This window comes from Mus caroli, chromosome 6 (genome assembly GCF_900094665.2).
Source record: "Mus caroli chromosome 6, CAROLI_EIJ_v1.1, whole genome shotgun sequence".
In the NCBI taxonomy this organism is placed as follows: domain Eukaryota; kingdom Metazoa; phylum Chordata; class Mammalia; order Rodentia; family Muridae; genus Mus; species Mus caroli.
In genome coordinates, this window is record NC_034575.1 from 88,935,927 (window position 1) to 88,946,584 (window position 10,658).

A 10,658-nucleotide genomic window follows, 5' to 3' on the forward strand; every position below is an offset into this window, starting at 1 on the left:
CCAGATTAATAATATACCACAGCAAGGCTGATTTTGCCCTTCACAGTAATACTTTTCTATATTACCTGAAGTTAACAATTTATGTTTAAATGTTTCCTTTCCCCNAATTCTTTGGAGCAGATTCTTACCATAATGGACAGTGTTAAATGTTCCTGCCACTGTTTTGCATGAAGAATTATCTCCACCACAAATCCCACATTTATCTTTCCGGGCCTTTGAGTTTAAAATATGATCACATCCAGCTTGCTTTTGAAAAGAAAACAGTTGAAATACGTGGTAAGTACAATAGAGATCATAAAATGGCAAGTTGTACATTCCTGTCATTGATATGAATCCACAAATGACAAAGAAGCCATCAGCTTTAAAACTTGCAAAGGTTAGGAACTCAAATTGTCCACAGTTTGCAATTTAAAATGTGGTCATTGGACCCACAGTCACCTAACAGTCCGGATGCTGTAGACATAGTGAACCCCTAGACCAGTGCTTCTCAACTTGTGTGTCACAACCCCTTTAAGCTCTANAGACTTTTTCATAGAGATCACNTAAGATCATCAGNAAACAGAGATATTTACATTATGGTTCCTAACAGTAGTTAAACTACAGTTATGAAGTAGCAACAAAAATAAATTTATACTTGGGGGTCACCACAACATGAGGAATTATATTTAAAGGTCACGTCATTAGGAAGGGTGANAAGCANTGCACTNGATTCTGCTCTCTAGTGAACCAGGACTANCGTTTTAATCAGTTTCCCAGGTGCTTCACACAGANTAAGGTCTGAGATGTGATGGTCTGTGCATAAGCAGAGCAAATGAGAAAAACTACCCAGCAACGAATGCTAAAGGACAGCAGTAATGCTGGTATCACACCAGAGAACTGCACAGCCTGAGGGACAAGTCCAGTCACTCCCAGCTGGCTACTGCTGATGTTTAGGATTCCAGCACTGAGATGTTCCGAATTGTCAGGAGAGATTGGGAGTCTGCTTTGCTGTGCAATCGCAAGGTTGAAACGTTTTCTCTACATACTTGGCAAAGTATGACAGGGCAACCTGTTTCCTTACCAAAGCAATGAAGAGGTGTGTGCTGAGCTCCAGGGAGGACCCTGGCAACAGCCAAGTCTGCAGAAGAAGAGAGCCTTCTCATCTCTTGTTCCTTAGTGCACACTTGTCTTTGAGAAGCTCAATGTGTTGCAATTGAGTGGGATGACAAGAGAGCCCACACTGTCAGTGTAAGCTGAGTGGTAGGTAAATCTCTTAGGTATGCTCTCTTTTTAAATATTTAATTTTATGTATGCAAATNTTTTGCCTGCATATGTATGTAAACCACATGCATGCCTATTGTCNTCAGAGGTCANAAGAAAACATCAGATCCTCTTAGNACTGGATTTAGGGGATGGTTGTCAAGTGCCAAGGTGAGTGCTGGGAACCCTACCCAAGTCCTCTACAAGAGCAACTAGTGTTCTGGCTGTCTTGGAACTCACTTTGTAGACCAGGCTGGCCTCGAACTCAGAAATCTGCCTGCCTCGGCCTCCCAATCTTAACCATGGAACCATCCATCTCTCTGGCCCCTTAGGTGGTCTTTCAATCAAACCGGATCCACCAGTGCCTCTAGTTGGCTCGTGGGCCACCTACAGTGACCATTTTCATCACCTACAGTGACCTTTATCGTCAGTTTAGAGTTTGGCTGAGCTAGCNATGATTTTTGATTAGTGAAAACACAAAATAGTGTCACGGCCCTGAAAGNCCAGTCAGACTCTCTGCACANTGTCCGGGCGTTTCTCAGCTCACTTTCCAACACTAATGGACAGGCATGGTTTGGNTGAGGCAATTGTAGTTAAAATGACAGAGAAATCTGGGAGAGGCTAGCTCCTCCTCCTTCCATTTTTCTGGAATANGGGCAATTTAATCAAGAAATACCTCTGTTAGGAAGCTCTTGGGGTTTGAGCACTCAGATATGGTGTGTGTGTGTGTTTGTGTGTGTGTGTTAGTTCTTTGGTTTAGCCTTAAGCACTCAGTTATAGAAAAGGTATGCATATGTAAATTGGTATAATAAATATTCAGGAAGAACTTTTGCATAGATCCTCATAGAGAATGAAAACATCAAGAAAAATCTAGAATAGTGGTTCTCAAATTTTGGTATCTCGTGNATCAGAATCATATGATGAAGACAGAAATGCATCCATGGCCTATACCTTGAGATACACTGCCTAGGAGTTAGTCACAGATAAAAGCAGCTGTCATTCGATTAAGGAAGCCACAAATCAATTTGGTAATGGGATAGCTTGATGAAGAAAATGTCACATGGACTTACCCGGCAAAGGCCTTGGACACAGATGTCATTTGTGTCCTGGCCACAGGGGGTTCCGTCAATCACTCTGTCTCGGAGCTGGTAGTAGGCTGTGTTTCCTGCCACTCTGCAGAACAACTTGCACCGGTCCTTCATCAAAACTAGAGAGGAAGACGGTGATGCGATGTGACTGCCATGCCTGGACTGAATGCCAGCCTGTCAGCCACACGNTCCAGCCCCAGTACACTTACTTCCNCTGTACTTAGGGACCCAGCGTACGCTGGGCAGCAGACCATTGATGTTGAAGTGTTTGCCATCAAAGTGAGCNCACTGCTCCTCGCGGAAGTCTCGCTTCTGCTTCATGCAGGGCTCTGTGTTGCAGGATTTGAACTTCATTCTCCTCCCTACACAGTACTTCCCACCATTTTTTGGCCTGAGAAAAGGGAAAGCAACAGACACAATGTATTGGAAATGATGTCTATACTCGGGAAAGCAACATGTATTCGAAATGATGTCTGCACTCATCATGGCTTCACTTGTGATTTGCTGGGTCTTAAGGAAGCAACTTTGAGTTAGCAAAGGGCAAAAGAAGAAATCGCTTGAGCACTTCAAAGCAAGAACCTACCTGAAGCTGTTGGACCAGTAACTTTAGTTTGCAACATTTGTGNCCGTGTCCTTGCCCATGGAGCCACAAGGTTACCCTGCCCTTACATCCTATAGAAGGTTCCCTGCCCTCTCCATCCTGTTAGAGTCCCATCCTGCCCTTCTCAACACTGANCACTTATCTGTGGACTCAAAGTACTNTCTTGGATGGCTTCTAACTCAAGTCTCTGGGCTACCCCTGAAGAAGACCTCTGCATCCTTACTGTGTTGATGCTAGAGTCACCAGAGTGATCATCTCCAGAGACTTCTTAGTCAACCCTGAACCCCTCATCTACTCAGGGCTCAGAGTCCCCAAGACTTCCAGCTTGATCCAGTTCATTTTTAAAAAGATGCTGACCACCAATTTTGTGAAAACAATCCAGTGGTTTACCTCTGCAGAACAGCTGATTGTGACAACCCTGTTTGTCCCAGGCCCCTTATCCATGAGACCGATTGGTCTTTCCACCTCTGAATCTTGCAGAAAGTCCTCCTCCCCCAGTAAGGACGTGGCAGCAGATTCAGGTTTGCATTCCGTCGCCCTTCAATTCCTCTGGGTCTAGCTTTGCTTAGTTGTTAACGTAAGTCAATCAGTCAAACGTCGCCTTGGCACTTACAACTGTGAAATGGGATGTCGCTATTTTATGTTTGGGTTTTGTGGTTATTTTCTTTGAGACTAGGTTTCATGTATACCAGGCTGTTCTAAAACTCCGTATGGAGCTGAGGATGACCTTGAACTCCTAATCTGCCTACCCCACAGCTCCAGAATGGTGGAGTTAGAAGCATGCATCATCAGACCTAGATTTTGTAAACCTGCTTTGAGGATAGTATGTCAAGTATAAACAAAGAGCCTGATCATATGAAGTTGGTTTTCTTCCCTTCTCCCAAATGACTGTAGTCCTTCAACTGTAAGAATTTTGTAGGGAAAGGTAGCGATGCCACTAAGATTGTTTCCTGTCGGTCCTCTACACCTTGGCCCCCTCACAGGAGACCACAGGAACACACCCTTTTCCACTGCTTGTCATTTTGTCCTTCCCCTTCTTCTTTCCAACAACTCCTCTTTAGGGTTGGTTTATAAACTAGATCAGCAAACACACCATATGTTCACCTTTGACCCACTTCATAAGAGGAGGAGAAAGAACCCCGGCTTCCTTACCTCTGTGTCATTCAAGTAGGTACACTCTGGTGACACGCTGTAGTGCAAATTTACTCACAGCATGAAACTTTGCACATGTCTTTTCCAGATGTGACCCAGAGTATACCTTACACAACTCCCCCACCCCCAGATATCAGCCGCTGGCCAAGTTCATCAGAGAGGTAGTGGAGGCCTCAGAACNCAGCCACAAAGGCTTGAACAGNTCAGAACACACAATGATCTCAGAACAGCATGAAGCTCCAAGAGAAAGTTCACAGTTTTTCTGTCTCAGTGAATTTTTCAGAGTAATCTTAACTATAAGAAATGATTTTTGAAGGGAAAAAACAAACAGGTTTTGTTCTATTTTTCAAGCAGATGTTTTAGGGGCTGGGAGACATATCAATTATGACCATAATGAGGCAGGGGGAGACTGTANGTAGTAAGGTTGGTTCTGGCTTCCAGTCTTCCCCTCTCCTTACTGTGCCCTGAGCTCCAGCTTCCTCTTCCTCCTCCTCCTCCTCCTCCTCCTTCTTGGATATTTTCTTTATTTACATTTCAAATGTTTTCTCCTTTCCAGGTCTCCCCTTTGGAACCCCCCTATCCCATCCCCCTCCCCTGCCTCTGTGAGGGTGCTTCCCCCAACTCATGTCTTCTCACCCTGGCATCCCCTACACTGAGTTTTCCCCTTCTTTATGCATGCACATGGCAGGGTACAGTGACACATGTCTTCAATCCCAGCACTCTGCATATCAAACTCAGTCTGCGACTTTGTTTTTTTGTGTAAAAGCAGATTATAATTTCCTCCTTACCTCTACATATGGCTTTAATGAATGTAAATGTGCCCTTTTGAACTGTATGTCTCTTAGACAATGTGGTTCCTATCAGATTTGTGTGTNCCGTATAATATGGAAATCTATAACCATAAACCTCTCAGAATAGAAAAAAATTAATCCCATAGTTAAAAAATTTGTTTGGCTACTACTATTTTTTTTCCAAGTAGGCAAATACTGAAACTATAGGAAACTCAGCTTTGAAAATATAGTTAGCTATATCTCCCAGTTAAAAAGGTCTTTTAAGGTTACTTTGTGCCAAATAGAAATTGAAAGGACTTCAGGAAGCTGGGAGATTAATTATCACTCTGTACAGGCAGCTTAGGTCACTCCTTCAATGTTACACAACCCAACCTGTTAAATTTGGGATCATACACGCTCAAGGTTAGGAAGGAGTTTCTGCAAACACTATTGCAGGTGCATCCTACTCTTAAAGACAGCCGAGTTTCTGTCTAAAAATTGGCTGGGACAGAAATATCAACTGCTTTGTATATTTACATGAATTAGGGCAATCACATTTGGGTTAGCCCAGAAAATTCTCTCCTGAAACAAGGAAGGTAGGTTGGTCCTATGCTTCCANGCTATCAGCAGATGCTGATGGTTAAACAGGGAGAATTCCCATTCCAGAGTTAGATGGGGAGTTAGAGGTTTCAATTGACCTTTAACGGAGTATGCTACAGAACTGATGTCTCTATTGTTTCATTGGTTAATAGATCTTCCATAATAACCAGTTCTCAGCATTTTGAAAATAGTTCATTCTAATCAATGCTTTAAAACCCAGGGGGTGACAATTACTCAACTTTTTGGGTTCTTGCCACCAAGTCTGACAATCTGAATTTGATCCCCGATATAAGACTAGACCAGACTCCCTCAGGTCATTTCTGACACCCCCCTCTCCCCCCCACACACATATGTGTGTGAGCATGCACAAGCACAAACGAATACAAATGTAAGGGAATTTAAGCCTTTGTGTTGCATCTGTACTGACAAAAATAACATTTAAAATTAATTTTTTTAAATAAAACATACATGTCCTGATTTTTTGTTTTGTTTTGTTTTTCGAGACAGGGTTTCTCTGTATAGCTCTGGCTGTCCTAGAACTCACTTTGTAGACCAGGCTGGCCTCGAACTCATAAATCCACCTGCCTCTGCTGCCCGAGTGCTGGGATTAAAGGCATGCACCACCATGCCTGGCTAACATGCCTTGATTTTTAAAAGTAAGATTTTTATGAGGTTGCTATGGTAAAAGCCCGAGTGGGAAATATCAAGTACATGATCTTTTTTGCAAATTGACAAATATGAAATTTCATTGTAATTCTGAAATTTAACCTATTTTTTAATTTAAAAGCAAAATAGAAGTACCCAGAAAGAGTCATTTTCTGACTTTTAAAACTAGGTTTTTGTTCTGATTTGTTTCTCTTTCCTATTTTCCTATTTCCTATTTGTTTCCCTTTTTCTATTTCCTATTTTCCTGTTTCCTATCAACCGATTCTGGATAGGTTCTTTTTCCTGCCATCAGGAATCCCTGAGCCAAATGTGGGAAGAAAACAACAAGATAAGGATCCTCAANTCGGATGGTGCCCTAGTTAGTGCTGGATGCGCCAACTTGTAATTTCTCTGCTCACTCTGAGCATGCTATCCCAAACTCTAGGGTTCAATGACATAGCCTGATCATTAAGAGCAGCCAAGGCAAAAGCATCAATTGTTTGTCAGACAAACTTAATGAATAACAGCAAATCTGGAATGGAAAAGAATTTCATGGAANTAAAGTGCCTTGGATACCTTGGGTCTCCCAGGCCTGAAGTCCACCAGCTCTCTCCACAGCCCCCAGCTGAAGAATTCCTTTTGAATACTTTCCCAACCCTCTGCAGGAGGAGGGATGACAGCAATCCCTTCTGGAACTTACTCTGGTCTGTTGCACTCTCTGATGGCTGTTTTGATGCCTCCTCCACACGTTCTTGAGCAGGTCCCAAAGTGGCTCCAACCTCCCCAGGATCCATCAATTGCAGGGCCCTCCATTTCTTTGGGAACACAAAATCCAAACTTGCAGTGCTGCATTTAATAAGGGGAAGAGTGAGGGAGAGCTTGATGCTGTGAGCCATCCTAGGACCAGCTGTCCACAGAAATACATCACACTTTTAAGTTTCATGTGCTGGTTTGAAACACTGCAAATTCGCTATTCCTATGAGTAATTGATACTGCAGGCATTTTAATATCATGCTCATTGATTTTTAGGTGGTGTTTGCATTTACAGCTTACTCTAAAAATTACAAGCCAGTGAGTGGCCGGCTCTATGGTGAATGGNTAGCTCTAATGGCCAGCTTTAAACTGCTCAATTAGTCTGTGTATTTGGAAAAATAAGGAGTGGAAATGGGGCACGGACTGCAGAGAGAGGTCGATAATGAATTAAAGAATTTGCAGAATCTACTAGCAAGGCTTCGAGACTCCACAATCTCGCAAAAATTGAAAGTTTTACTAATAGCCCTGATTTTAAAACCCCAATTTTGATTACAGTGGAGGAGGGGGAGTTAGCTACTTAATTCTTCTAAACCCACTCCCACAAAAGCACTTAGGATCAGACTAAAGCAAAGGGGCAGATTACAGAGAGTCCTAAACTTTATTACAGTTTTTCCTCTTGTCCTGGTGGTTTCAGACTCTCCAGCTTGGAGCAGGAAGAGGCCTGTGATGCTAAAAATAATGATAATAATAAAAACACAATAAAACTCCCCGACAAGACAAGGAGTGGAGGAGCCCTCTTCAACTTCCAGCTTTTGTTCATGTGAGACATAAAACCCAGGCAACTGAGCTGGGGACAAAAGAAGTGGCAGTAGCCACAGCCACAGGAGGGTGATTCCTGTGGCTCTCTTGAACCTCTGAAGTAGAACACTAGACCTNAACTGTGTGATGTCTCTGTGGGGGAGGGGGAGGGAGGGGGAGGGGCAGAGGATGGAGGAGGCCTCTTTGATTTGCAGAGGCAAACAAGGGACAGGTAAAGGACACAGAGGGGTGATCCCTCTCAGGAAAGAAAGGCATGGTGGGGAATGGAAGAGTACAGAATTGGAGTATCCTGGCCTTTTCCTCTGTAACCATCTTCTCGAGGCATCTGAGGAAGGGCATCTGACAAGGTNCTGGAAACCTGGCTCAGATCTTCAGTAAGAACAATATATCCTCTATACCATTGAGCCATTTCTCCAGTCATAAGTTGATTTTTTTCTTCTGTTGTTTTGAAGACAGTCCTTACTNGCCTGAAACTCCCTATGTAGATCAGGCTGCCCTTGAACTCACAGAGATCCATTTGCCGCTGTCTCCTGAGTTCTAGTAGTAAAAATATACACTGTAATGTCCAGACTGTAAAAAATTTTTTGATCCTCTTTTTCCATAACTTGTCTGTAGATCCTGCTTTGCACATAAGTAGCATCACAGACCACAATGAGTCTTCAAACGCTCAGGAGGCCACATGTACTTGGTGGCTGTCCTGGGTTTCATGAGAAAGCATGTTAAGCAAGCTCTGGGGAGCAAGCCAATAAGCAGCATTCCTTCATGGCCTCTGCTTCAATTCCTGCCTCCAGCCTTCTTCCTTGGCTCCTCTCAGTGCAGAAATGTGACCTGAACCTGTGAGCCAAATAAATCCTTCCTTCCCCAAGTCACTTTGCCATGGTGTTTTATCATAACAACAGAAAACTAAGACAACAATCAAGCATTACATGGCTAGTGGATTGAGTTGAGATTAGATCAGACTTGGATGTATGTGTGTGCACACACATATGTGCTAGTACGTGTCTCTGTGTGAGCACAGAGTAGTGTGCATATGTGCCCATGTATGTATGTACAGAGGCCATTAGAGGAAGTGGGTGTCCTCTTGTTTCACTCTTTACCCTATTCTTTTTGAGACAGTGTCTCTCATTCAACCGGAAGCCAGGCTGATTCCCAGGAAGCCCCGCTGATTCTCCTGTCTTTTCCTGTAATGCTGGGGTTACAGGCCTGTGTAAGGCCATGCAGAGCTGTTTACATGAGTTCTGGTACTTGATCCCACGTTCTCAAGCTTGCACAGCAAGCACTGCTACCCACTGAGTCATCTTCTGCCCTAGCCTTTCTTAGATTCATACGCTGTTTTCCATACATGCACCTTTCTAAGAGGTCAGAGAAGGGGATGTCGAGGTCAAGTTTGTTCTAAGAGGTCTTGGAACAAGAGATTTTCAAACTTCAGTCTCACAAAGAGGATTGAAATGAACATGTTNGTGGGCTTAACAAGAGAACAGAGAAAANTAGGAGACATTAGTAGTGAGCCATTNATTAAAACAACATTGTAGTAGAAGTTTAGCTCAAAAATAGGCTGACTTAGCAGGGCAGAAAGAAAGGAAGGGAGCAGAAGAAGGGCCTTGGACAAAGAGAATGAGAATGAGCTGGAGAAAAGTAATACACTGTCAATTCGGAGCAATCANCGTGTAACCCACAAAATAATCACAGCTTCTATGCCAATGTAAACATCTCCTTTGCAAACAGATTCTGAACAATAGGAAGATATGTNTATTTATCTCTATCCCTCTATCTCTATCTGTCTACCTTTATCTCTACCTCTACCTCTATCTCTCCTTAATAAGACCCATTAGACATGGCCAAAGTTTTAAAACACAACTAAGAGTATAACTTCTTTTCTCTGCACAGCCATTTTCTAAAACTAGTTGTCACTGGTCTTTGCCTGTTCTGTGGAAAGCTTGAACTCCATTTTCTAGTGGAATCCATTAACCATTGAAGACAGAGTCTTTTGGAAGGTTGTCCAAGGCTCCCTCCAACCCCTCTACTCTATCAGAAGCTATGAGAGTGTCCTGAACTGTTTTTTTTTTTTTCTTTTGATTGGCTGCAAAAATAGAAGCTGAGCACCTGGCACAGCAGACCTCCTCTAAGGCTTTCTGTGGTCCAGAATTTGTGGGAAACCCTAAAACTGCATGGAGTTTCGGAGTCCCTTCATGATGGGACTACACTAACTAAACAACACGAAATACAAGTCAATTCATCATATTCTTGGAACTGCTCCCTTGTTGTGATTTTTCTCAGCAGTAACAAGTGTCAAGAACAGACACAGTGGATGGGTGCATCACCTGAGTGGTGAAGAGCCACAATATAACAACCAGTGATTTTTCTGAGATCAGCCAATCTGAGTGATATGAGCTGACTCTATCCTAATCAAGTAAGCACGTTGTCAGTTAGGAGTTATGCTTATTGTTAGCTACTGTCAACTGGTAGCAGCCTATGGGCTACTGTGTTTAGAAGGACTTAGAAATCANGTCTTGATTGTGTAAGAATGAGTGTCATGTACAAATTTTAAGGAATGCTGTGGAAACCTCAGAAATACATTCCCACAAAACCTGTGATCCTGCACCCACTGACACATTAGNTTTTATTTTATTCACCTATTTATTTATATACAATGGTGATTTGTCTGCATATGTCTGTATACCACACACATAAGAGTTACAGCCAGTAGTGAGCTGCCATGTGGGTGCTTGGAATTCAACCTGGGTCTTCTGGAAGAGCAGTCAGTGCTCTCAACAACTAAGCCANCTCTTCAACTAAGCCATCTNTTCACTTAGATATACTAAGGTAAAAGCTCCACAAGAAATTCAGAATTGGTCCTGAGTAGTCTTTTATCCCCAGTGGACCTCAGTTCTCCCACTACCTCTCTGCCCACTTTCATGAGATTTGTGGATCTAGAACCATACAGTCAAAGGACACCCATCAGAGGCCTGCAACACCAGCCATCGAGGTTAA

The 10,658-nt window shown here is 43.0% G+C and overlaps 1 protein-coding gene across 1 annotated transcript in view; it reads right to left on the bottom strand.

Moving 5' to 3' along the window:
• Positions 1 to 10,658, bottom strand: part of Adamts9 (ADAM metallopeptidase with thrombospondin type 1 motif 9) — a 170,842-nt gene that overhangs the window by 113,153 nt on the left and 47,031 nt on the right. Inside the window, exons 12-15 of the mRNA XM_029478238.1 lie at positions 6,796 to 6,941; positions 2,537 to 2,718; positions 2,310 to 2,446; positions 129 to 246 (exon numbers count right to left, since the gene is read on the bottom strand). Coding sequence (XP_029334098.1) covers positions 129 to 246; positions 2,310 to 2,446; positions 2,537 to 2,718; positions 6,796 to 6,941 — 583 coding nt within the window. The remainder of the gene's footprint in view (positions 1 to 128; positions 247 to 2,309; positions 2,447 to 2,536; positions 2,719 to 6,795; positions 6,942 to 10,658) is intronic.